General features: G+C 31.1%; 1 protein-coding gene across 2 annotated transcripts; it reads right to left on the bottom strand.

Annotated features, from left to right (window-relative positions):
- Positions 1-389: 389 nt before the first annotated feature.
- On the bottom strand, positions 390-22,789 carry LOC107439390 (uncharacterized). Of its 2 annotated transcripts, XM_087153053.1 has the most exons (14): positions 22,634-22,789; positions 22,357-22,418; positions 20,038-20,092; positions 18,029-18,123; positions 10,306-10,374; positions 9,886-9,978; positions 8,474-8,600; positions 7,455-7,526; positions 7,181-7,311; positions 5,875-5,935; positions 5,740-5,784; positions 4,283-4,339; positions 3,021-3,233; positions 390-601 (listed from the first exon to the last, which is right to left on the bottom strand). In XM_087153053.1, exons 1-14 carry the CDS (start codon positions 22,661-22,663, stop codon positions 410-412), a joined length of 1,302 nt encoding a protein of 433 aa, XP_087009179.1. In that variant the 5' UTR covers positions 22,664-22,789; the 3' UTR covers positions 390-409. The 2 variants fall into 2 exon arrangements, with proteins under 2 accessions (XP_087009179.1, XP_087009180.1); XM_087153054.1 differs by lacking the exon at positions 4,283-4,339.
- Between the last annotated feature and the right edge of the window lie 3,047 nt (positions 22,790-25,836).

Raw genomic sequence — 25,836 nt, 5'->3', positions numbered from 1 at the left:
TAACTCTAATTCTACTCTCTAGGAGACGATAGTGTCATTTTCAAATATGAGCACAAGATTCATAACTGTAACTTTATTTTTTGGAATGTCATCATACTGACTTTACTTTGTATCCTGCATAAGTTGCAGCTAAAATGATGTATCAAACACGTATATAGTTGCACCTATGTATTTTAGTTGTACTATTTTACCATAACTATGAAAACAAGAAACAAATTATAATTTACTAAAAAATTAAAAAAAGAGAGTATAAAAATAAAACTTCTTACAACACTAACTTTAAAATAAATGTTCAATGCAAAGCCCTTTGATAGGGGAGAGATTCTCTAAATAATACAGAGTCGATATTAAGTTTCTACTTAATAATGACAGAGAATAACAGACTTAAAGAATGTAAGCAATAAAAGATTTATCTTGAAAAATAATTGAAAAAAGTGAAATAACCATATGTTAAAGTGACCAGAATTAAACATGATATTAATATCAGTACAAAGATAACAACCATGATGACGTCAGAGTAGAGGAAACACCAACTATTGAAATTGTTTTTTGGTATAGGTTTGTAGAAAGCGTGTATTTTCAACTTTTGAGATGGATGGTTCTGAAAGTAAAATATTTCATCATTGAATTCTTAATTTATACACTATAAACATTATTAAATAAGTAGAGCAACATTTGGTAGGTAAGTATATATTCTTACAATATATGTATTTTATTACAATCTTAATCATATTTGCACTGTTTAATGTTTATGTAATCAGAATGTTAATGTTCGTAACAAGTTCAATAAGGTGTTGACCCGCCTCTAGCCTGGATACAAGCTGCCACACGGCATGGCATAGACCGATTAAGTTCCCGGATGGTCTCTTGCGGTATTTCCTGCCAAATTCGATCCAATTGTTGAATGAGGTCAGTAACATTTCGTGCCAGATGCAATCGCCTTCCCATCATATCCCAGAAATGCTTGATGGGAGAGAGATCTGGTGATCTGGCAGGCAAGGAAGAGTTTGACATGCTTGCAGACAGCTCATAGCAACACATGCCTTATGTGGTCTGGCATTGTCCTGCTGAAAAAACAGCACAGGGCGGTGCAAAAGGAACGGTAGCAAAACAGGTCTTAGGATGTTGTCGACGTACTGCTGTGCAGTAAGTGTACCTCTAATGACGACCAAAGGGGTCTGGCTGTCAAAGGAAATGGCACCCCAGACCATAATGCCTTGTTGAGGGCCGGTGTGGCCTGCAATAGTGAAGGCAGGATCTTCCCTCTGCCCTGTGCGTCTCCAAACACGTCTTCGATGATCGTCAGGACACAGTTGGAAGCGGGATTCGTCGGGAAATATGAGCGGGGGGGGGGAATATGAATTTTAAACTTTACTAATTAAATATAAATTTTAACCTTTACTAATTATACAAATTGTAGTGCGTCTACCACTACAAAAATACAATTCTAATTCACTAGTATATAAGACATATTAGCTCGATTCTATGGTGGGGTACCTTTTCATAGATAACTACTACTCCCCCATTGGTGACTTTCGGACATGGTGTGAAAACGCCTACCTTGACAGAAACTCCCACTTCGATTTCAACTACTTCGATGAATGGTCCATTGAACAGTTGACTTGCTACATGTGATTGTGATCTTATTCACTTCCTCGGACTGTTTCTACTCAGTCTCCATCACACACAGCGTCGGCCTGCATACACTCGACTGCTAATGGCAATACAGGAGCTACCATGACCGTGAACTTCATACAGCCCTCAAAATCAGCATTAAAAAGTATGGTGATTTTAACACAGAGTTCCCGTTTTCTCACAAAATAGCAATAAATCAACTAGTGATATCCGTTCATCAAATTCTATCACAGATAAAATTCGAATGGGGGAGTACGGTAGCGTAACTACCATTACAATTATTAAAAATAAATTCACAAGTATATAAGACATAATAACTCGTTCTATGTTGGGGTACCTTTTCATAGATGAAGGTTGACATTGTCGATAACTACTATCCCCACACAAATTACTCAAAGGCAGTTCCAAAACAAGCCATTAAGTGGGGCTCACAAGAGATTATTATGCAGTGCTTTGGAGAAATTAATCAAATAATCTACTGTTTAGGAAAAATTTTAAAAAAAATTTGATCTTGTGTTTCAATACATAATTTTTCCCTATTGTTGTTAAACAATGGACTTAATGGAGAAAAAATATACCCTAATACATCAGAGAACATTCCTTATCAATTAAAGACTCTGTTTAGTGGTCTTTATAAGAATAATCTAAATTCAGGGGTAGTGGTTAGCTGCAAAATAGCTTACTAAAAATCTAATTATTCAGCAAAATTATTTTAATAAATAATTCGAGAATTTTCATTACAAAGCATGTCTTGTAAATAGATTTCTGATACCTTTGTTTGAAAGATAACTTTCTCAAACTCATAAAGATGTTACTTAAACATGTTCTGCTACAAATTTATCCTTAGCCATTAAAGAATGTACCCTTGCTAGTTGAAGAATATGTCAAGAAACACTATAAACCACTCACATTTCAGGTTCGGTACTAAAATAGTATATTTTTATTCCACAAGAAATTATGACTTTAATAGCAAATTATAGCCTTGTAAATAGCTTGCTGATCTCTATATGTTTTAAAGTTTCAAATTCATAAATATATCACTTTAGCAGGTTTTTCCACTACGCTTTTATATGCATTTTATGTTCCAAAAATCATAAAATTACAAGTCAAAGATAAAATTTATCCTTAATCATTAAAGAATGTACCCTTACTAGTTGAAGAATATGTTAAGTAACATTTTAAAAATCCCTGAATGTGATTCATTCAGGGATTATAGTTGGCTATAAAAATAGCATCTCTTTGTTATGCTAAAAATTCAGAAGATTTTAAAGGCAAAACACGTCTTGTTAATGGTTTCACGATATCTCTATTTGTTGTAAAGTTTACTTTCATTATGCTTTTTGTTTCAAAAATTACAAAAAATAACAATGAAAATTTATTCTTACATCAAGTTTGGCCATTCCATTTGTAGTAATCAGCCCACAATCAAACAGTTCTACTTTTTCCAGTTTCTTCATGCAAAGTAGATAATCAATGCACTGGTCTGTCAAAAATGGTAGGTTGTCAAGTGCAAGCATAGTCAAAGATGATATAGCACAAGCTCCTTGACTGAGATGATTGACACCTTCATCTGTAATCAACTTACAGCTAGAAAGGGACTAAAAAAATTAACAAATATTAATTGTTTGAATAAAATATTGGATATTATTTTAAAAATGTAGTAAAATGGCAATTTTCATGACAGAAACAAAACTTAAAATTGAATGAAAATTATCGAATAGCAATTGTTTGAAGCCTTCCTTCTGATTCAAAAATTATTGAATCAATTTCTAACTTATATCATAGTCATCTTTTATAGACTATAAAAAATTTACTTAGAAGCTATTAAAAATAATTTCACTAATAGTAATTCTCAGAAATTTTAAATTCATTTGTTAGAAGTTCTGTATTTAATGATCTGTACAAGAAGTTCTGTACTAAAACTAATTTTTGTTTTAATTTTTCATTTTTAAAGTGCCCTCTTTTCTTTCATAAACTGCTATGTTTACAGTATAGTAGCCTCTGCACCGCTTACCTAATTAATTAAAAATTTTAAGCCATTAGTTTGAGCTGCAGTGGCTCAGGAGTGTAGAGCGAGCTGCTGTGTGTAGATCCAGGTTTGTATCCCAGCAGTGGCTAGTCGATACGAATTCTGTTCCCGGCTTGCACACAGTACTGACATAAAATATCCTCAGTATAGACGGATCTTGAGTTAGTGTCCCTTTGCCATTGGGCAAAATGTGGGAGGTTTCTATGATTTTCCTCTTTATGTAACGCAAATGCGGGTTAGTTCTATCAAGATGTCCTGTTTGAAGGCTGTTTTATCCCAGTGCTTGATCCAGAAACTCCCCTGTCATCTGGGCTGGGTTTGAAATTACAAGACGACGGAGTTGAACATTGATCATCATAAACTCAGAATCGAATCAGGTGTTCAATGCTGGTAATAAATAAATCCATTAGTTTTCTTATACTACTACAAACTTGCTACTTTGCTATCATTTAATTAGTATTTCACCTATATTTAGATTGCTTTTTTTCAACTTAGTAAGGATATGTGTAATGTAAATACAAAATTGAGAAAAGAATGACAATAAAATTTACAGAAGATAAACTTAAAGAAGATAAGTCATTAATTTAAATTGTTCACAGAAAATAAGCATGGACATACCAGTACTTGCAATCTTGGACAACCAGTAGCAAGACAATTCAGAGTTTTATCAGTTATCTATGCATAGAGAAACTAATTTAGCATTTCTTTACATTATTTAAAAGAAAATCTAATAATGAAACTAAATGAGATTATGAATGACACTTAATAAAAACATTTATTAAGGATTTTAACATTTTTTTTAAAAAAATTTAAAACACTTTAACAGTATGATGACTTTAAGTTGAGCAGCAAAAGAAATGTTTTTAGATAATATTTTAAAATTTTCAGAAAGTTCTTTACATGTACAAAAGCTTTTCAAATAACATTTAATGAATTTCATACAGCAGTAAATTGTAAAATATTTCTCCTGCAAAAGATTTCTTTTAGAATAGCACAATCGTGATAAAAAAATTTTTGAAGGAAAGTAATCAACTTATGTTCTAAAAAAATTGAAGTAACAGCCCAGAACCTAAGAAAGAGGGGAAATTTTAAGAATCATATTTGTCAAATCAGCACTTATTTAATGATGTATGGAATCAGTACTCATATGAGTGTAACACAAAAACTAATTTTAAATATCTAAGAAGTATGAAACAGCCATGAGACTCAACAGAAGATATACACGCCAATTTACAAAAATAAAATTAAATAGATATGACAGTTCAACACTAAAAAGATGGCTGGGGTCATTTTGGACCCTCTCGTTTTTTGTAGCCTTGTAATTCAAAAAATAACTAGCTTAAAGTATTGAGTATTTCGTACTTGACATAATTTGATCCAATTTAAGTGCCTATTTAATTATTTACAAGTTAGCTTCATTATAAGGTTAATGTTCTTATAATAAGTTATAAGAACATACACATAGAATTTTATATTTAGAATAATGAGAGGAGAAATTATTTTGGTAGGTACCCAATAAATCCAGGTAGGTTTGGGTATAAGGTACCCTTTAGTAGAAATGAGGAACAGCTATGAAACTTAACTACTCCAGTTTCATTAAAAAAACATGACTATTTCAACTTATCTTCATTTATTATCCATAGAGAAAAGGAAACTGAATTATGTAAGAAAATAATGTGTAAGTATAGTTGGAAAGTCAGCGATAATCTATTTTCGTTAATCAAATCATAGACTTTTCATGACCGAGTGTCTAATATATTTCTTATTAAATTATGATTATATTTTAAACGTCTAACTGATCTACACACAAACAATCTGATAAGGGCAAGACTGGCCCTCAAACTTACAGCACTGTTCAGTTCTTTTTAGTGTTAAAAAAGTAAAATAAAAAAATGCAAAACTAGAGCCATAAAAAAATAGTATGGCTTTAGTATTTATTAAAGCAAGTTCTGATTGGGGAAAACATGTTAACTTGATGATGGTTAATCCCAAGAGATAAAAATATAATGGCATAAACTTTTCAAAAAGTTATAACTAATAGAATATGGAAAATAAACAAGTTCCATAAAACTTACCAAAACACAATCTTCCAAATCCATTTTTTCAAGAAAGGGGCAATTCTGAAAAGGGGTAAAAAATAAACTTTTAGAAAAACATATTTTATAAAAAAAATAAAGAATTGCATTTCAATTAATAAGTTGTAACCATACAGCTGCAAGAGCCTCAAATCCATCATCTGTGAATTTAGAACAGCGAGCAACTTCCAGTATCCTAAAGAAAATAACATAAAATTAGGCTAAATAATTTTAACTAAGCAACAAATTCTATAATTTTTTTTAAATAACACACACATTTCTTCGAATCAGAATAATACTTTAATAAGATATAGATTTTTAAACAAGAAAGATCTTAATCTACCTCTCTTTAGGATAGGAATGACATACAGAAATTGTATAATAAATTTTAAATTTAGCCTTGAACTGTTAATCTAAAACTGATTTCTTAGTAAGATTTGGCTGCTTTAACAAAACAGTGTTTCTATATGTGAGTGAATAGAACACTAAACTGTTAGCTAGTTATTTAAGAAAAGAATGTGTTACATAGAAATATGCCAGTTGTCAAAAAACTGTTTAATCTGCTTGTAAATGTCTTAGGTTATTTAAAAAGTTCAGGTCTTTCCAGATTGCCAACACGCCATATTTTTTAATCAGCATACGATATGTAAGCACACGTAAAATATAAAATAGCTAAATGCAACTAAGGGATTTAAAAACAAAACCTAAAAAGATTTATATTTTATTTGTAGATTAGCTCTTTCTAACAGACGAGATTTTTTTAAATTATCTTTTTCACATAATAAAAGTTTCACTTCACATATAAATTATATTTAACTAGTTAGTAAATGTAATCTTTATTTATAAAAGAAATTTCAACTGTGCAATAAAATATGTCTTTTTGAAACTGAAATGAAAATATGTAAGATTTTAGTAACATCCGGCATTACGATTATTTATGCAGTCAATTCTGTTTAAAGAGATCACACAACTTAAGAAAGAGAGAAAAAAGTATATAGTATGTAAGAAAGTATGACACTCTTATTTTGGGGCTTCAGTTATCAATACATAGATTGCACATGATGAACTTGATCTAAATAAAAATTTTCATTCTACAAAAATATCCTAAAAATTAATTATATTGAAAATTTCCTAGATTAAGATCAAAAGATGAACTAACTTCCTAAAATATGACAAAAAGATGTAAAGCTTGAGAGCATAACACCCGCATAAAAGAAACCACGGCATTACATACATGTATATTAATTCAGAATTAGAAAAATATTAAGTATCTCAATGAATTAATTCTTTAAAAATTATTTGTTTTGTCTTAATTTTCTTTTTTCAGTAATTTTATTCAACTGCAAAATTGTGCATACTTCTTAGAATCTATAAAAAAAAAATTAGATATTTCATTATGCAAATAATTCACATTCACACACGAAAATACAAGTACTCTTACTTCAAATTCTTGCAACGTTTTGCCAGTGCAAACAAAGATGCATCTGTTAGGTTTCTGCAGTTTTCTAAGCACAAATGTTGCAGAAGAATACAGTTATTACTTATACAAGTCACAGTTTCATCTGTTATATCCTATAAAAAATAACTTTATTGCATTTAAATAAAAGTAAATATATGACCTTAGTTGCTTGCAATTTATGTACTTTATTCAAGATATGTAAAACTGCATAAATATGAGGAATGTAATAAGAGAGTAAAACAAAATTCGAACTTACCATAAACCCCAAGTTGATGACTTTTATATATGGGCAGAGAAAGGCCAAATTTTGAAGAGCTGCATCTGAAATCTAGCAAACAAATATTTAGAATAATCAATGTGTCATGATAAAAATATCAAACGTACACTGACTAATGACATTTAATGAAATTCAATTTACTAAAATGCGATAAAATTTGAAAGGAATTCAACAATAAACCTCCTAACAAAAAATAATTACAAATTAAATAGTCCATAATCTAATTCCAAACAAATTTGTTTCCAAATTATATTTCAAAAATTTTAACTCTTTCTTTAAATTATAAATCTTAAAATAAGAGAAGTATTAAGTAAAATATTAATATAATTATTCATAAAAGAAATTAAAAAATTTAATAACATGACTGCATAAAATGCCCTTTTTCATAACATTTAAAACTTTCATTAAAAATACAACTTAACATGCAATTTACTTTTAATAATTTTGAATTTATCTATGTAACAAAAAAACTACAGCATAAGAAGATAATTTTTGATAAATGAAGAATTTTGAGTACCACATTTTAAATAATCTGTGAAGCCCCATTTGAGAATTTCAGAAGATCAGTTTTGAGAAAAAATGTTTGCATAATTTGTTTTCTTCAGTTAAATTTTTTCCTATTTAGAGGCTTAGCAAATTCAAACAATGTTTACATAGAGACATTTCATTTAAATAATTGTAATACTTTAGTCAATTAAATATTCATTCAATTCAAGAAGCAGATCTGAAACAAACTGAAGATAGGCTACTTACAAAAAGGTTTCTAGTAATTCATACAAATGAACTTTCAAACAATTAAAGTAGTAGATATGAATTTAAAAAAAAAAAAAAAACATTTACTTCAGAAGAGAAACTAACAAGCATTTGCATTGCATAGAGAGTATCAATTTTATGATCTATTAAGCGAAATCTATATCAAGCTATGAATTAATAAACAAAGGCTCTAATGAGACATTCTATATATTACACACATAAATAGATAGACATTTTGTACTTACTACAGAGCAGCCCTTGCACATGAAAGTCTCCAAAATTCGACAACCTTGAGCTAAAGCAGCAACTCCATCATCAGTAATTTTATCATTCCAGGAAATGTTGATGTATTCAAGATTACCACAGTACTTGCTGTAAACATTACAGCAATTAAGCAACAAGAAAAAAATTACTAGAAGTACACTATCTAGAGCAGTGATTCTCAACCACTGTGCCACGGCACTTTTGTGTGCCGCCAAATTCTTAAAATGTGCCGCCAAATATTGGAAATGATGCAATAAGAATTATAATGCTTTTTATATATACTTTTTATAATTTTTCCATACTTTCACAGCGTGAACATCTTTGTCGGTTAAAAATCTTGTCTCAGACAATCTTAAAATAAGTTAGAACAAGAAGGAAGTGTTTGAATTGTCTTTGACAACTTTAAAAAATATTGAAATTATAGGTAGGAAATTTAATGACTATTAAAATTATTAATAGACAAAGGAAAGCAAGCTAAATATTAACTTTCAAACGAAAATAAAAACTAATCATTAAAGTAAGCTTTGCTGCAAATAGTTATAAAAACAAATTAACAAAGGATAACTAAAAAAAAAAAAATAAGCTAACAATTAATAATTAGCAAAAATACTAGTTTACAAGAAATCACAAAAAAATAAGAATTAAGTAAAAAAAACGAACATATAATAACTATAGAAAACAAGCTAACATTCAATAACTAGCAAAAAAATAAATAGCTGTTACTAAGTAACAAAAAATTAGTCGGTTGAAATGATTTATCCCTTAATAAACGTGCTTTTGTAGTACATATTATTTTATTTCTCATTCAAAATTATTATCACAAACTATTTAACACAGTGTATTATGGGTAAGTAAATAACTTTTAAACTAATTTTTTTCATTTTGTGCCGTCAAATTTCGAAATCATTAAAAGTGTGCCGCCACAAAAAAAAGGTTGAGAATCACTGATCTAGAGTAACAATGAGTCTTATATTCCAACCAAACAAGATAATTTAAGAAAACCCAGCAGGGTTGTTTGATTTCTAAATTAATTAATCTTCCCTGGTATACAGATGACATACTAATTCATACATTAAATTTTTATAGTCTATGATAGAAAGTCAAACAAAGGGCTTTGTGTAATACAGTGAAAACTCCAGGAAAGATCACCTCTGTGTAGCGACCACCTTCCATTACTTTCCAATTGTTAAACTTTCAATAAACATATATTATGTATGTAACCTAGTATATCCATTTCAAAATTAAATAAATATAAAAAAGGCTCACAATATATTCACCAATAAATAAATTAGTCTCATTTTGAACTCCGATTGGGTAGGATTTAAAATATTTCTGTTCACTGGAGATTTCAAGAACATTACCTTTAAATTACAAAAAAAAAAAAAAAACTCACCTAATGGCCTTCAAAGATTTGTCAGTAAACTGACAAGATCCAATATCTAATTTAACTAAAGATGAACACGAGATTACAAGCTTTTCACATGATCTGCAAGAGAGGAAAATAAATCTTAAACAAAATAATAGCAAAGAAAAAAGTTCTAAAAATATTATGTAAAATGTCTTTGGTTAAAAAAATAATAATAATTTTTTTTCTTAAAAATAAAATAAATAATTATGAAAAAAAATAATGAAATAAAAGAATCTATTTGAAATTAAAATATTCCAAATTTAACCTACTGTTTTTAATGTCATTACCAATTTTAATGAAAAATTTTTTATTCTTTTAAAATTTCACAAATTATAGAAATAGTGAAAAATTTCAACATTTAATTTAAATAGCAGTTTATAAATTGAATCATGTTACTAAACTTACTTATCAGTAAGGTTCTTGCAGCCATACAAATCCAATTTGGTGATATTGTTTGTCACATTAAGATAGGCTCTAAATAAAAATATTATTTATTAGGAAATTAAGCCTATTTATGTTAAGACAAATTTATGAAATAAGAGAAAAATAAAAATATGAAGCAAAATATATATTTTTATTAAAAAAATTAGGAGCATACATTCTCTTTGATTCTTTGCACTATCATCACTCTTATTAACAAAACATAAAATTTAAAAAAAAAATTGAATTAGGATGGATAAAAATTTTCTAGTTTACAAAAAAAGAAATAAATGAAAATAATAATAAAAAGACTTTATCTATCAACCTTAAAATTCAATACCATGCAAGAGTGGGTTGCTCTTATTCACAACATTCTTATATAACGAAAATGAACTGCTCAGTGTTCAGAAAAGAGATTTTTCTATAAATTTGAAAAAGTAAGTAAATTATTAAAGGGTTATATTTTTTGATATTTGAGTTAAATTCTTTAATTTCTAAAAGAATTTGAAACAGAATAGGGTTAAGACCAGTGGCGTAGCTACCAAGGGGCTAGGCGGGGCAGTGCCCCAGGGCCCTCAAGCTCAGGGGGCCCTCGTATCCTTACCAGAAATCTCGATCGAACTGAACTTTTGGAAATTTCTCCCATTGGTTGCAACCCCACTTTAATCATGACAACTCAGTTGAGAGGAATTCAAAAGTTGTGCCTAGGGAATTCCCCTAAATTCTTTCTGTAGGTTGGCAGTGTTGTCAATTTTCCAGTAAGAGCTGCCAGCTTTTAGAATACCAAGGAGACCCTCTCCCGATTATATCAAACATACATTTACCTTTCTCTCTCTCGCATCCCTCCGACGGGATGACAAAATGCGTCAAGTTCGCCTTAAAAGGTCACCAAACAGTTGCCAACCATTACAGTCTCCACCGTTAAGTGTGGTAACACTAACGGTGATAATTTTTTTTCAGGGATTCCCCAACGACACTTGTAACGTATCATTGTGTTTCTCTTTCCTTTTATTTTACTTTTAACGTTGTCAGTGAACAGTGAGTACCTACCTACTCGAGCACAATCTAATATTGTATTATTTAAATAAATATTGTATTATTTAAATAAATTAGAAAACTGAAATTATGGATAAAAAGAAGAAACCCAGTGATGCATTTAAACGCAAACAACGTCAAGAAAGAGAAGATAGTAAACAAAAATTGCCCAAAATTGACAAGTTTTTTTAGTCAGCCTTCTGCAAGTACATCTGGCCAAAATACACTGGTTATCATAAATTAAGGAAAATTCACAAAAATCGCGATAACTCAAGAAATTACACATGGAATTTTATGAAACTTACCCACAATATACAACACATAGTAAGGTATTAAACAACATAAAAAGAAATTATCAGACATTAATAGTAGTATAGAAATTAGCACATGTATAAAATAAACAAATTGGAAGTATCGGTTTGCAATAGAAAAAGTACCTTTAATATGGAATATGATTGCCTCTAGAAGCAATACAGCACAAACAGCGATGTGTGATGCTTTCAATTATGCGGTCTATCAGTTCAATAGGAAGTGAGAGCCATTGCTCTTGTAAAGCAGTTGCAAGCGTGGCAAGGGTCTGAGGGGGCGGATTGATGGCAGATACACGCCTCCCTAGAGCATCCCAAACGTGCTCGATAGGATTCAAGTCCGGGGATCGAGCTGGCCACTCCATGCGAGTAATTGTTTCCTGTTGAAGATAATCATCAACAATGCGAGCTCTGTGTGGTCTTGCATTATCGTCCTGTAACAGGAAGCAATCACCAATTGCCCCGGCATATGGGCGCACATAAGCATCAAGGATGTTGTCTCGATAAACCTGAGCATTCACGGTTCCCCTTGGAAAGACATGGAGGTATGTGCGCCCTCCTAAGGATATGCCTCCCCAAACACAGACACTGCCTCTTCCGTATGCATCTCTTTCACGGATGTTTGATGGATGATAACGGGTCCCAGGTTCTCTCCATATCAAATAACGTCTACTGTCACTTTCTAGACTAAACCTGGACTCATCCGTAAAGAGAACAGGCCTCCATTGATCTGACGTCCAGTGGACATGTTGTCGGGCCCACTGCAAACGGTCTCTCCTATGGCGTGATGTGAGCGGCACGCAAATGGCTGGTCGTCTCGCATACAGACCACCTTCGTGGAGCCTTCTGCGCACAGTTGACGTTGACACCAACCTTCCGGTGGCTGCAGCAAGAGAGGATCTAAGATGTGTCGGAGTAGCGGTTCTATTCCTGCGTGCACTTAATGTCAAATATCGGTCATCGGCACTGGTCCTTGACTGAACCTCCTAGATGCCGAATCTGTGGTTTGAAATTGCCTCCAAAGTCTATGAACCACAGATGGACTCACATTTAGCCATCTGGCCACTTCTGATTGACTCTGCCCTGCCTCTAGTCTCCCGATGGCTCTCCATCGTAGTTCTTCAGGCAAATGATGCCTAGAGGTCATTATTACGAATTGGCTATCTCAGATTTTCAATGTCGCAATCACAGTAAAATTTGTGTGCTTTCTCTCAAACTTGGACTTTTATGCTCCAGGCAGATGACGTAAGCCGAGTGCAGCGCCACTAATTTGCATATTGCAATTTTACTCAGCTACTCTTAGTGGACAACATATGCAAATTTTGCACGGTTTGGCTTACTTTTGAAAGAGTTATCGCTATTTTTGTGATTTTTCCTTAATTTATGATAACCAGTGTATTTCTATTGATAGTGACTCAAATAATTTGGTAACTGCAGTGTTGGTTGAGAAGCCTACTGAAGACGATTCGACAATTATTTCATTTGGAGATACCTCCGCCGCCGATCATGTGAACGTGGATGATGTTTGCATGACACACATAAGAGAGGAGGGTTTGGAAGAACCACAGACCTCTACATTTTTCGAAAATGTGTACGACAATTCTTCTTATGACTTGGGAAACTTCCCGAACAAGATATTAAGTGATAACGAAAAACGTCAAATTCTTGATATGGGGCCTTTGCAGCCTTCAGGACCATTTCCAACAGACATCAACCAGAACAATAGGTGTTTTTCAAAATCGTACTACGTTTCGTGTTCTAAATATGGGCCAGTTAATCGTGTTTGGTTGTATTATTCCAAAATACTAGACGCTGCCTATTCTCAACCCTGCTGGTTATTTGCTTCACAAAGGAATCATGTTTGGTGTACGGGAATTCGAGATTGGAAGCATTTATCAGAAAGAATTAAACAACACAGTTGTTCGAGTGGCCATTCGGAAGCATGTGCTGTGTATGAATTTTGGGGAAAAAAACGATGCTAACACTATCGACAAGGAACTTGAAAATGAAATTCGCAAAGAAGCATCATTTTGGAAAATGGTTCTTCAAAGGTTATTCGATATCATACTTACCCTAGCAAAGAGTTCTTTGGCTTTGAGAGGACATCAAGAAGACTTAAGTCAAAAAGGATACCACGGAAATTTTCTGTCCTTTGTAGAGCTTGTCGCCCGATATGATCACATTTTGCGGCAAGTTTTGGATATGCCCAAGGGTAATAATAATTATTTCTAAGTTTTTTTTATCGTTTTATTTTGTTTATACTAATTATTAACTGTTTAATATCAGGACTTTTTTGAAATTGCGTTTTTTTATGTTTTTAGGATCTACAATATATCTGAGTGCAACAATTCAAAATGAAATGATTGAGAGCTTGGGGACCAAACTCGAAACCCATTTACTAGAACAAATTAGAGCGTCACCGTTTTTTGCCATCATAATGGATACGACACTGGACATATCGAAGGTAGATCAGCTAAGCATTGTTGTGAGGTATGCAGTAATAACCAGATCGGAAAATGGACAGCCAATTGATATAGAAGTAAAAGAAGTGTTTCTAGGCTTTCATGCAGCCATCAAACATGGCGCAGTAGATTTAGTCAACCAAGTGACAACATTATTTATCAACAAAAATATTGATTTAAAAAATGTGTGGGGCAAGGCTATGATGGAGCCAGTGTGATGAGTGGTGTGTATAATGGTGTACAAAAACATATTAAGGATATCCAGCCTAGCGCAGAGTACGTACATTGTGCCACTCATAATTTAAATTTGGTGATAAATGATGGCGTTAGCAGTTGTGTGGAAACACAGATTTTTTTCGTAACGTTGCAAGATTTGTATAACTTTTTCGGAAGCAGCATCAAACGTTGGGATCTACTGTCAAAATTCACTGACGAATCGGACACCACTCTAAAAAAACTAAATCCGACTAGATGGTCCAGTAGGGTCAATACGATATCTGCAATAAAACTTCGTTATTTTGATATTACCAAAGCATTATCAGAAATAGATGAGCGTAGTGAAGCAGAGAGTATTAAAACAAAAATGCTAAATTTCGAGTTCACGTTGCTTTGCGAATTCATGCACAGTGTATTGAACGACGTCAATTATGCATCCAAAACTTTACAAAAATGCGACATCAATTTGGGCGAGGCGAGTAAAGTTTTCGCAGAGACTAAAAGCAAAGTTGCAAATTTATAGAAATGATTTCGAATTATTCAAGTTCTAAGCCAGTGAAACTGCAAGAAAATATGGTATTGATACCCATTTTCAAGAAAAAAGGCAAAGAAAAGTTAAAAAACATTTTGATGAATTAGCTGCTGATCACCGATTTCCAAACCGAGAAAAAATATTTAAAATTGAGATTTTCAATAATGTACTAGACACAGTAATATCTCAATTAGGTACACGTTTTATTGGTATGAGTGCAGTCTGTCATATATTCGATTTTCTAACACCAACATTTTTATTACATGTTGATGAAGCAACTTTATTACAAAAGTGTGACGAATTCCAAAGAAAATATTCAGATATAATAGGCCCTAGTTTTTCACTTCAATTTATTAATATTTACCACCCAGTTTTACCTCAACTAACTCAGGCATGGATTGTTCACCAATTATGTAAGGAAATAATGAGCAAATATTGAGGGCTAGAATGCGACCTAACGGAAGTATTTACAGTAATGTTATTATTCTTTACAATTCCTGTCACTTCTGCAGCAGATAAAAGGTCATTTAGCAAATTAAAAATAATAAAAAATTATTTAAGAAATAATATGGGCCAAACTCGACTCCGAAATTTATCGCTAATAGCAATTGAAAACAAAACCGCATCAAGCCTGGTTTCAAACGAAGACTCTGATACTTTTGCGAAAACTAAAGCTAGGAAAAAATTGTAAATATAGTTGTTATTTAGTCAGTTGGTAGGCCCGACCTTCATATAATAAACCCTTGAATCTTCTCGATTTCGTTTTATTAGCCAAAACTACACCAAGTATTAATTGTAATTTATGTTGCTACTGTTTAATATTTTTATTACCTGCCCTGCAGTGCACAAAAAAGAGCTTAAGTAGCTTAGCATTTTTAAAGTATTTGTATATTTCATATTTTTATTTGATAAAACCTAATCAGTTTACATAGCAGTGGGGCCCCATTTTTTAATTTGCCCCAGGGCCCTTGGTTACCTAGCTACGCCACTGGTTAAGACAAGGCTAAGATATTAGCAAAAAAACGTAATTAAGTAAAATCAGATTATTAATACAATTTTACTGCAGTATGAGCTAATTCTCATTACAGTCGAACTCGTTTATAACGAGCACAAAGGGACCGAAACATGTACTCGTTAAATCCGAGTGCTCGTAATAAACGGGTCCTTAAGGCAGGCTTGCAACCAGGAGAGGGGTGGGGGGTTTGGAGGTCAAATTATTGAGTTTACATAAAATTTAATTAATATTTACTTACTTTAATTAATTTAATTAAATACTTGTCTTAATTTAATGATAACTATCCCCCCCAACCAGCAAAAAATTTCTAGTTGCGCTACAGTCTTAAAGGAAAGAAGCAATAAACGGAAAGAAAAATAAAGGAAAAGATTCTTACCAAAACATTTATTTTTTTCATTAATCTACATATTTAAAATAGTAGTTTGTTAGCTTACTTTGAAGTTTCTGTTCACGGGTTTTTTTTATTTCGCGCGCATTTCTTATCATTTTGAAAAAAAGATTGCAAGACAGAAAAATATTGCTCGCTAAAACCGGGTCTTGCTCGTTAAAAGTGACTTCTGTTCCATAGACTTAACATTGATCCAACCAAATATTCTCGTTTCCCTCGGTAAATCCGAATTCTCGTTAAATCCGAGCTCGTTATAAACGAGTTTGACTGTATTAAGCTAGTTAATTGCAATATTAATCATATATACCAGACATTAATCTCTCTATATATAAAATCTAATGCTTTTCTGCATTTCCTAATAACTAAATAAGTGCATTTGACATCCAGAGAATAAGTACAGCAGTGCCATGATGCTCTTCCTCCAGTTTTTCATCTGTTTTCCCCCCTCTTTTTTGAATACTTCTTCATTATTTTACATACTATTTGCATTCAATATGTATATATATGTATCGATAGATATAAAATAAGTTTTTAACTGCTTTAGAGTTCTTGAGTCACACAAAATTGAGATCAGAAAAAATCTCAACACCTGCATTTATAACATACTTAGTTTAAAAACCACGTTATAGCTTTTCTAATCCTTTGAAAAACAGATTTGAAAATTTTAGTTGCATTTATTGAAATTTTAAAAAGTAAAAAAGGCAAAGAAGCTAGTTGCTGTCGACTTTTAGTTCTTTTTATCTCATTTTATTATGTAAGAAAACTAATTCTTGAATTTTTTTTAGTTTCCTAAATATCTCTACACAACTTAGCATACTTTTCATAAAATTATATAAAAATAATCATGTTTGAGAAAAAAAAATTTGTCAAAACATTTCAAAAGTTTTGTAACAAAATAATAAAAAAGATGCTTGAAAGATACGCATCATTGGCATGGATTACGGAGGTTATACATCTTCCACAATAATGAAAAATCTCCTCTATATAAGACAAATAAAAAAAAAATCTTGATTCACTCCAGATTTCAATTCAGCTAATTTTAAAAACAAACTAAAAAATTTAAAATTTAATTCTTTTGCAGATTAAAAAACTTTTTCAAACATGAAACTTTAAGAACAATTATAACTGGGTGTTTTATTTTTAGTCTTTCTCAAAAATTAAACGCCAGAGACACCCATGTAAAATACATAATATTTATTGTAAAATAATTAGCGAAGAGAAAATTCACAGTATATGAATTAATCAACTTTATCAATTGACCTGTGATGTTTGAATTCATGCGGGCTATAAACAGTGCAAATAACATGGCAATAAAGTAACCCAAATAACTTGGATGTTGATTAGTGACATTGTCAAGTTCAGTTTGTTAACTTTTGCAAGAGAAATAAGACAATTTTCAAAAGAAAGAAAGAAAAAAATATAAAATTAAAGGAGAGTGAAAGATTTCAGATCTCCAACATCCTGAGAGTCATAAAGGCATTATTACTAAAAGAAAAATGTCTCGGGAAATTTGTAATAAAATTTCTGCTCTAAGAGATTCAGAAATGGTATTCAGTAAACTCTTATTTTAACATAATATATTGTAATAGTGTCTACAACATTTAAAAAGAAAGCAAACAAATTTTCACTAAAAGATTACAATAAAGATATATTTACCACACACTGTTCAAAATGTATGAATCAAAATCTATTAATTACAGTATTTACATTAAAAATTTAGTACTAATAGAATTTTATAAAATAATATATTACTGAATATCTTCATCAGTCACATTTGGATTTTTCCTCAAACTGAAATCACTTAAAGTTCCAGTACCAGTCCTTTCAAAATTCTCTATGTGATCAGTCTATGAAAAACAAGTTTCTGATTAGCTTAAATTAATCATCTTACATACATGTATGCATGCAAACAAAAATAAACTTAAAATAAATTATTCTAGTTTTCATAAATTGCATATTAATATAATTGGCATAAGATTGACAAATACTTTTTATAACAATTAAATATTGCAATTATACTTTAAAGTTAGATGAAACATTTTCCTTACACTATTGGTGCACAAAGATTTAAATCTAAATATAAGAATTTAAAAAAAATATTTACAAATAATGGACTGTTTCAACAATGTAGTATCCAATGAAAACAACTTGAATAGCATCTTTTTAAAAGGCTGAGTAATTTAACTCTTATTTATTATATTATGCTTTAACCAAAAATAGTAAGATAAAATTAATTTGGAAGGCTTACAATTAAAGTTCATTTGTAAGCTTACCGAACATTTATGAAATTGACTTTTACAAATTGTGATTTAAACAACAAGAAAAAAAGAAACTACACTAAAAAAAAAAAAAAAAAAAAAAGCATTTCAAAAACTAACAAATCTAAAATATATGACAAACCAATAGCAAAATTTTTCATAGCCTAAAAACATGAATAAAAAAATGCGAATATAAAAAATAACTGGAATATAATAAACCTGCATATAATTCATATCTACTTAGTATTCAATATTCCTGTGTTTGCTTTATTTTTCTGCATGATATCAGTAATTGTATGGTGATCATTGTAAATAAAAGAAATTTTAAATAAGCACAAATCAAAACATAATAAAACACAATCCAAATAATTTTTCCTTTTTTTTTTTACTTTAGATTTATGGCAATTCAATGCTATTTTTGGACTTATTTCTTTTATTCATTTTTCCTTATCTCTTTAAGAGATGATTTTCTTTTGAAACCTAAATTTTTGCATTCTTGGTATAGAGATGAAATTGGGGGTTCTTTCGATACAAAATGCTTGTTTACATTTAAAACAAATTTAAGGAAGAAATTTAATTTTTTTTTTAATATTACAAGCTCTGTCATGTAAAAAAATTCTTTTATAAATTTCAAAAAATTCTGGTTACTTGAGCTTTTTTGGTTAGTTAAATTTCAGATAGTCAGGCTTTTACTATGTTTCTCTTAATCAAGAAATGAAGAATTAAACTAAATTTTTTAGAGTATATTTTTAAAATAAAAATGAAAAAAATTTAAATGTCTAGACAACAATACACTATAAAAGAAAGTGCAAATAAATTTAATAATGAATTTATAATCATTGTGTAAAGTATAAAGTGGTTTAAAAATAGAAATATTTTTTTAGCCTTATCATCAAAAAGTGGATATCCATATACAGTTTCTGGAACAACATATTCTTTACGATATTTGTTGCAGACATTCCATTTACAATTTATATACATAGTTTATGGCATAAAAATACAATAATAGAATTATTTGGCAAACTTCTTTTTCTTTAAAAAAAAAGGGAAAAAAAATAACAAATATAAAAACTCAAAAAATTTACAGTATTTTTACAAAATAAAATCTCTTAAAATTACAAGGAAAATATGCTTGACTTTACTAACTTCAAACTCGTTTTTTTTTTTTTTTTATGCAAATAAAAACACACATTCCGCAATAATTTTTCACAATTTTCTTACAATTAAAATTTTTTTTATAGCTTTGCATGCGTAAGTACCAATGGTGCATCAGCAAAATAGGTATTGTTGGGATGATAAGATAAAGTCTACTACAGTTAATAATTGTATAAAAAGATAATATCAAAAGTTAAGCAATTGGTGAGCCTACGATTTCATTAATAAGATTCCAATTAACACTTATTTTTAAATAGCTCTACGGATATTTGTCATCAACAAAATAATCAACTTTACAAACAATAAATAACCACACAAACATTTTTTAAAGAAAAATTTTTGATTTACCCTAGAAACAAATGGACATCTTATAAAAGATGAAAAGTCAAGTTTTGAAAAGACCCTGAAAATAAAAGGAAATAATTAGGATATAATAAAAAAGAATACAGGCAGAAAAAAAATCAAGTAGGCATAAACTGAATATACCAATTCAAAATAGTTTCGATAATATCAAAATTTCATAACATGTAATAAAAAATATTTCTAAGACCTACAACAAATTGCTAAAGCTTTCAAGATGCATTAGCTCTACTTCTGACTTCATGCTCTATAATAATTTCCATTACAATTTGATATTAAAAAATTACAATTAACACTAAATGATTTGAAATGAAAAACAGATAAATCATGATATCTTAACTCACTAGTTGTTAAAAAAAAATTATTTTTTACAGCAATTACAATTGTTTAAATAATTCAGAGGTTAGTCCACTAGCTTTGTGTAACAGAGTTTGCACATTAAAACTAAACTTTCCTATTAACAACCTCAAAAAAATATTGACATTTAAACTGTAATAAAATATCAACAGTATTTTCAGAAATAGTCCCAGACTCAATTTGAACAAAATATTTCAAATATTAGGTAGTTGTTTTGAAGGATCTCTTATATGGATCGGCAGTTTAGAGCTGATTTAATGGCAATAAAAGAGACACTTGCGGCATTGATTCCAGCAACCAGTCTGCGGATATTTGGGTCTTGACGGATAACCGTACTGCCATTCAGCATCTGAGCAGCTGGACTAGAGTGGGTGGCAGAACTTGTGTCGTAATTCTAAAAGATCTCAGGGTGCTTTCGGCACAACAAAGGATATATATACAGTGGATTCCCTCACACATGGGCCTTCACGGCAAATGAAACTGCTGACACTCTTGCAAAAAACCAGGCTTCTGGCTCATCAACTTCAGATATCGAGCTAGCCTTTTCTGAAATAAACTCTAAAATTAAGATTGCAAATCATAAAATATGGAGGACTCCTCCGTCCCTCTTCTGGCATTCTGGGAAACTTCCTGCAATAATGCCCTCAAGATCGGGAGGGATAGAGCTATCCAGAGCACCATCAGCGGGCTCATGAGTAGACATATATTTTATTTTATAACCGTCGTTGAACAGCCGACCCAATTTCATGGGTTTACGACTACTAACGTTCAACTCCGTAGCCTTGTAATTTTGAACCAATCCAGAAGACAAGGAAACTCCTGGATCAGTACCCCCAGAAGTATTGATTTGTTGTGGGAACATGGAGGACTTTGAGACTTGACAGATTTAATGTGCATCAGTCCCCATTTATTACACGGGGAGTCTTCGGTCGGCGAGGATCGAACCCACGACCTCTTGGATATGGGCCCAGCGCCCTACTGACCAGGCTATCCCGGCGAGTAGACATATAGAAGTATTTAGAAAGAACTCGCCTTCCTTGACAGTTCTCATTTGAACTCTTTTTACTTGTTTATTACTGTTTGTTGTTATTACAAGCCATGCACCATCTTACATAGTGTTAGCATGATTGAGCTGCAAGACTAAGCTCATTCTACTAATTAACATTTAGGCTTAAAATTGAGAATAGTTGACAAGGTAATAAGTGTTTTATTCAATTCTTTTATTTCAAATGTTAAGCTACACAACAACTTCGACTTTGAACTCACTGTAAACACAAATAATGCATCAGGTAACAAATACTATGCATACAAGGAATACCTTAAAGCACAATGAACACGTTGTGAGCCAAATGACCTCAAAATACATGGGAAACAGTAACCCAGAAATATAGGCAGTAAACAGCCAGCAGCGCTCCCTAGTATAGAAAACATCTATTTTGGCAATTTTTTATAGTCGTACAGAAAACAGAGAAAATTATTGAAGATTTCTCTATCATGGTCTGAGGCAGAATATTTGTCAAGTTTTAGCCCCTTATGGGCAACGGCCCCTGAGAAACTGAAGGGGGGAAAAACTTCACTGAAAGGGACCAACTGGAAGGGCATAACTCTTTAACCACCCCAGGACAAACCTCTGTATATTTTCTTTCATAAATTTGAAATCCATTAAGTTTGCGATTGTAGTAGTAATACAGTACAATTGTAGATTGTAGTCACAATACGAAAATATTCCCGAAAATTACTTAAAAAGAGAAGAAAAAAAATTTATTAATAAAAAATCGAGATGGAAGTAATAGGGAAAAAAATCTATAGGCAATATAAACTCTAAGGTACAGGTTCCATGTCCGATTCTACACTATAACCCTTAATTCTAAAAATACCGTAAATTTTCATTTTAAAATTTAGATATATTGTTTATGAATTGAAATAAATAAAATATAAAAAACAGCATACTTTTTCAATAAGTTAGTTGGCAGCTTACTGATCAAACCTTCTTCTTCAGGCGTTTTATAGGACTGTAAACAAAATTAAAATTATAATTTTTTATAAATAAAATACAGACTTGTTAAAAATACAGCTAAAAAAATTAAATTAAATAGTTTAAAAATATGGTCATGTTCGATTGTTTACATTCAATGCGTCAACTATGACGCAATCACTTTTATATACTAATTTAATGAGAAAAATTGAAAGAAAATAATTATTTTACACAAAATAGAACTTAAGATACCTCTGCCTTATGTTTTCTAGTAATCTTCATTGTTTTTCTCAATAAAAAACTCAATAAATCTTTGATCTTTTAAAAACGTCGATTATTCTGCAATGCCGAAACTACAAAATTTTGCAGTAGAATGTAAATAAAAACAATTTACAGAGCGTTGCCATTGCAAGTTTTTAAAAAAAATCGAGGAAATTGCCTTTATACGTGATTAGCGAGGAGACACCTAAATTTTAGCTTAGAATAATTTGGGTGGTTACTCAATCTGTATTTGCAGTCTTCTTGGACAATCTATGTGAAATCAGTTTTCTTGAAGAACACAAATATACGAAACAATATAGAACGTTTTCTGTGTAAGACATCTATTAATAACTTCAAAGAAATAGGCGAAAACATTGAAGAGGGCAATAGTAAATGATGTGGGTACTGAAGGTCGGTGAGGAGTCAAAAAGAGAAACTGACTCTGAGGAGCTATTTTCACTTGTGTGTAACGCGTTCATGCATTTGATCATTTCTCGTCGAGTGCATTGGTATTTATAAACACAGAATTTATTTATTTATAGTCACAGAAGTTCAATTTTATGCCCATTTCTTTAAAGAGGATAACATTTCAAAAAATTTCTACCCCCAAAAATGGCTTAAAAAATAAATTAAATTTAAGTATAGTAATCGAAATAAATTTCTTTTTATCAATCGCAATCCCAAAATTAATCAGACATAATATTACTATAAGAAAATGGCTCTATTAATGGTTAAGGAGGTAGTATTCCCATTTTTAATCAAAACTTTCATTCGGAGGGAGGGGGTAGACACTCTCCGTACCAAGAGCCTTGGCCATCTCCCTATCTATTTTTTTTCCCCTTTTTTTTTTGTCCACTCATTTCTAGAGCTGATTATCACAGTACCTACAAAAGAAGAAAAAATTATATAATAAAAATCGGTTAAAATGAAGATAACGAAAAGTAAAAAAAAAAGTTAGGAAAAGTTAAGAGTTGTAAACAATAATGTTTACAACTCTTAACTTCTTGACGATCTCCGTACGAAGCTTATTATGAGTGCCCTGGAGGTAGTGTACTTGGGACGAAGTAAGTTTATTTTCTATAATTTTCTGAAAATTTAAGAAAATTATGCATGTAATTTAAATGTGATGCAGTCAAGGCCATACTCAAGGGATGAGTGAGAAATATTGTCCCAGGCCCATAACTTCTGAGAGTGACCGACCAAAATTTTTTACAAAAAATTATAGTGTTTGTTAATTAGTTTTTTTTAAGAAGATTGCAGAGAATTTCTTTATATCTATATAAAAATTACAGTTTCGTATTAGGAGTCTTAAAAAACTCTGCAAAATATGAGAATAAGTCTTTTTGTGCTAAAAGCGAACAAACTTTGGATTTTTCCGCCCCACAATAAATTTTATCCTGGAGCCCATAAGACCTTTGCTCAACCTTGGATGTAAGTTATCTGCTTTCTCCGTTACACTGTAGTTTTCGTGAACCCAGTATTGACGCAAAAAGAGGGGAGGGGGTAAACTGGCACGTACCGGGCATTATACAAAGAGCAGAGGTTATCGAAACATAACATAATACTGTTTATATATTGGACTAATATCGGACTAAATTCTTATAGTTTTAAGGTAGGAATCTTTAGTAAACGCATAATAAGATGGATTAAAAATAATTTTTGTAACTGTAATGGCTATTAAATAAGGATAGCTTAAAAAATAAAAGAACATTAGAGAGTTGACAAAGTAAAACAAACTTATCTACACAGATGACGTGAATTAATCAATAACAAGACGCCAATACGGTTGCTCCTCTTCCTTGACTAGTAAAATGTAATCCAAAGTTTGTTTGCTAGAAAATAGAATTAATTTCGATCCAATTTATGTACCCGGTCTCCTCCCACTTTTCAGTCTTATCCCTCTCCCCCCCCCCACCCCTAGCGTTAGTGCATTGTTTAGATGAAATAAGATTATTTTCAGAATTCACTTTAAATATTTCTAGACATGCATGTTTTTCTTTTCTGAAAACATAATGCCAACATTTTAATATGAAACCAGTTTCAAAAGAATTATGCGAACTGAAAATTTTTAAGAAATTTGCTGAAATATCCACCCTAGTTATGTTAGCGCAATATGTGAGTGTATTTTTGATGAAATAAGATTTTTTTTTCTTAAAAAGTTAAATAATTCAGACACATGTGGTGTTTTCTGAAAAGTTAGGGACCATATTTAAATGAAAAACCGGTTTCAAATACGGGACTAGATGTAAGACAAAAAATTGAGAAGTGCTCAGTCTTACGTCAGTCCTAAATATGCTCGCCTCTAGAGTGATTGTTTTGGACACATTAATTTTTAAAAAAAATTTCTAGCAATATTTCTAGATATTAATGGGTGTTTGCAGAATATACTTTAATATGATATCACTCTTAATTAATGCAGTGCAAAAATTATAGAAAAATTTGCAAAATATCCACCTTTATGTCTGCGTGATCTACATTCTGGGTGATTGTGTTTAGGGCAAAATAAAATGTATTTCTACGCAGACTAGATGACTGAGTGGTTAGCGTGTCCGACTGAGAAGTCATTAGTTGCGGATTCAAGTCCCACTCAAGCTTCTCTCTGCCAGCTGTCCTTGATGCGTGAATGTGGCCCACTGTAGGAACGGGCATTCACTGTGTCGAGGGTAATGCTGCTTGCCTTCGTGACTTAGGTTCATAGGAGACCACCGGGTAACGTTAAATTTTCAACACTTCCATCATCATCTGAGACAGAAGATGATGGTGTTTTATCAAAGATCACTTTGAAAAAAATACACCAGAAATAATTTAGTTAAGTTACCAACTACTTCCTTAAATAGGATTTTTTTTTTTTTAAAGAAGAAAAAATTAACTTATGCGTTTTGTTACAGACGTGACAAAAATGAAATAATTTTTTCCTTAAATCTTTACAAAAATGAAAATGAAAAACGTGACAAAAATGAAATAATTTTATATTTTCCGTGGTCCTTAAAAAAGCCGTGAAAAATTTAATGAATGAGGCATTTATGATAACTGAATCAAATTGTATTTACATCCTGCATCAATCATTGTCCATACGTCGTAAAAATGTGGGAGCAAATAACAAATGGATTGACAGTTAAGATCAATTTAATGATCTGTTGTTATTCCCGAAAAGAATCACGCAAATATTATCTAATCGAAATAGGTAAAGACGT

Source organism: Parasteatoda tepidariorum, chromosome 10 (genome assembly GCF_982258835.1).
Source record: "Parasteatoda tepidariorum strain Cologne lab strain chromosome 10, Ptep-v5.0, whole genome shotgun sequence".
NCBI lineage: Eukaryota > Metazoa > Arthropoda > Arachnida > Araneae > Theridiidae > Parasteatoda > Parasteatoda tepidariorum.
Note: the sequence above shows the minus strand (reverse complement) of the source record. Positions and strands in the feature narration are given on the sequence as shown.